We start from the raw sequence: 2,500 nt of genomic DNA, 5'->3' as shown, positions 1-2,500 counted from the left end.
GTGTAGCAGTTGTCAGCTTGAACCAATTACTAAGAGGTCGAACCTTGGACGTGCTGTGGTGCAAAACGATGAAGCAAACAGGCTTCGTGGGGATCCAAGTTCAAGTCTCGCCTAGGTCATTTCCCTTACCTCATTTTTCTCCCCCACTCATTTCCTGTCACTTCTAAAACCTGTTAAGACAACGTTATAAATCTGCTGTTACTAGAAAGGCAATGACCAAGTCATAGGGCAGTACTTGAGGCCCTGTGTTATGTCATAGTATTGTCGTACTATGGTAGGCTACTTAATTTTTCAATGACTATGACCGCGTGCCACTGTTGGTACGGTGTGCATTAAGGGTTATCTGAGATCTGGGCTGAGTTTCCCAAAAACTTTGAAGTACTACTTAAGCCTAAATAGTCACTAAAAATCACTAAAAGTTTATACATAATTTACTATGTTTTACTATTTACTATTTTGCATTTACTATTTTATCAGCCCACATGCTATATTTTTTCTTGCACATGCAAATAAAATGCTCTCGTCTGAGAGCGGCTGTCCACGCGGTGGACCGATCATCAAAGTGCTTGAGAAACTGAGAGATTACGTGGGCAAGATCAGATCGCTGCCCGTGGTGCTGAAGTACTGCCATGGCCGAGAAATGTCTATGCAGTAAACATTCTTGAGCTCGGGAGTACGGGGCGCCACTGAGAGCTCGGGCAGTATCTTAGACTGCGCCTGCAGATATGTGCAAGTTCTGAGCTTACACGGCCCGGCGGATGATGGTTGGAGAGCAAAAGAGCAAGGTGAACTGAGAGAAAACTAGAGCAAGATGCTAGACGAATCGATAGAAACAGCGGCGTAGAGGAGGCAAACGGGGAGGTGGTGGGTACGAGCGAAAAAGAACATTTCTGCCTGGAGACAGGTGAGGGGAAAATAAATGCTGTATAGTTAATTAAGGGGCGTTCCAAATTTCAGTGCGCTGAAATTCTACCGAATGACGGCAGAGCGGAGAATGAGATGCAGCTGGTTAAATAAGCATGCCTATCTTTCACGCTGAATTCAGACGATTGACAATTGAGCAGAGAATAGAAAGCAGGTGGTAATTAGGCATGCCACATTTCATTACGCTTCTCCCAAACTATCGTTTTTAACAAAACGTTCATTTTTGAACGCAGCCTTGTCCAGTAAAGATATGAAAAAAGGTCAAACCTTGAAGAGGATCTCGGTTGTCATGGTAAAGCCGTGGGTGATGATTGGCTCCTCATCGGGGGGTTTCCCCTTCCAGCAGTCCAGCTCCAAACAGCGGCAGCCGGCCAGCAGGCACTGGCGGTACATCTCTGGAGACGAGACCCCTGAGAACTGGCCCGCTGCAATACATCAATACAGGGGTGAATTTCTCAAAACCAAAGTTGCTTACTACATTAGCTACTTTGTTGTTTTCAATGCATTTTCCCATTGGCAACTACCAAAGTTGCTAACAGGCTAACAACTTCTCTTTTGAGAAAATCACTCCAGTAATGTACCGTAGATACCAATACAGTAGATACAATACATGGGATAACACATGCAATTCAGGCACTGGTGGTACATCTCTGGAGACGAGACCCCGGAGAACTGGCCCGCTGCAATACATCAATACAGTACTGTAGCTAGACACCAGAGATGGGATATCTGTAGCCTCTTAATGCAGATGGGGTCGCCGGCCGGCCTATTCACTATTTGCTGAAAATACTCAGCTACATCATAACAACATTGCTATGACAGTACCAACTGAGAGCCTTAAGTGACAGATTAAGACATAGCCATTACAATTTTGGTGACAATCGGTCATAACATAGGCTCTGCGCTAAGGGGTTACATGCACATACCCAAGAATATAGTATTTAGTGTAAAAATGACTGTAGATCAAAAAGTATTCATTGTGTCATCTCATTGTTTATGACCTATGACCTTTTCAGTGTGTGTGTAGTTTGTTTCCAACCAGAGTCAGGTGCCGTTGTATTGAGCAATACAACAGCATGTTGGAATTGGCCGGAATTCTCATAGAATGAGGATGGGCAGTCATGGGTGAGAGGTTAGGGCGTCAGACTTGCATCCCAGAGGTTGCCGGTTCGACTCCCGACCCCCCTAGTGCTCTCCCCCATCCTCCTCCATGACTGAGGTACCCTGAGCATGGTACCGTCCCACCGCACTGCTCCCTATGGGGCGCCACTGAGGGCTGCCCCCTTGCACGGGTGAGGCATAAATGCAATTTTGTTGTGTGCAGTGTTCACTTGTGTGCTGTGGAGTGCTGTGTCACAATGACAATGGGAGTTGGAGTTTCCCAATGGGCTTTCACTCTTTCATGTGGTTGAGTGACTGTTTCACCTGTCAGGTAGGTGTTGTGTGAGGACTTGATGAAGTAGTGGTTGAGTGGCTGCTTCATGTCGTGGCTCTGTGCCAGTCTGTCGTGGACCACAATAGATGTCTCAGGCCCGACCAAATACTGCAAGAGGCCTTCAGGAGATATCTGGCCTAC

General features: G+C 46.3%; 1 protein-coding gene across 1 annotated transcript in view; it reads right to left on the bottom strand.

Moving 5' to 3' along the window:
- Nucleotides 1-2,500, bottom strand: part of plcb2 (phospholipase C, beta 2) — a 33,820-nt gene that overhangs the window by 21,656 nt on the left and 9,664 nt on the right. The window contains 2 exon segments of the mRNA XM_063184022.1: nucleotides 1,192-1,349; nucleotides 2,350-2,496. Of these exon segments, the coding sequence (XP_063040092.1) occupies nucleotides 1,192-1,349; nucleotides 2,350-2,496 (305 nt within the window).

Source organism: Engraulis encrasicolus, chromosome 19 (assembly GCF_034702125.1).
Source record: "Engraulis encrasicolus isolate BLACKSEA-1 chromosome 19, IST_EnEncr_1.0, whole genome shotgun sequence".
Classification (NCBI taxonomy): domain Eukaryota; kingdom Metazoa; phylum Chordata; class Actinopteri; order Clupeiformes; family Engraulidae; genus Engraulis; species Engraulis encrasicolus.
The sequence above is the reverse complement of the archived record's forward strand: the minus strand, read 5'-3'. Positions and strand labels throughout refer to the sequence as shown.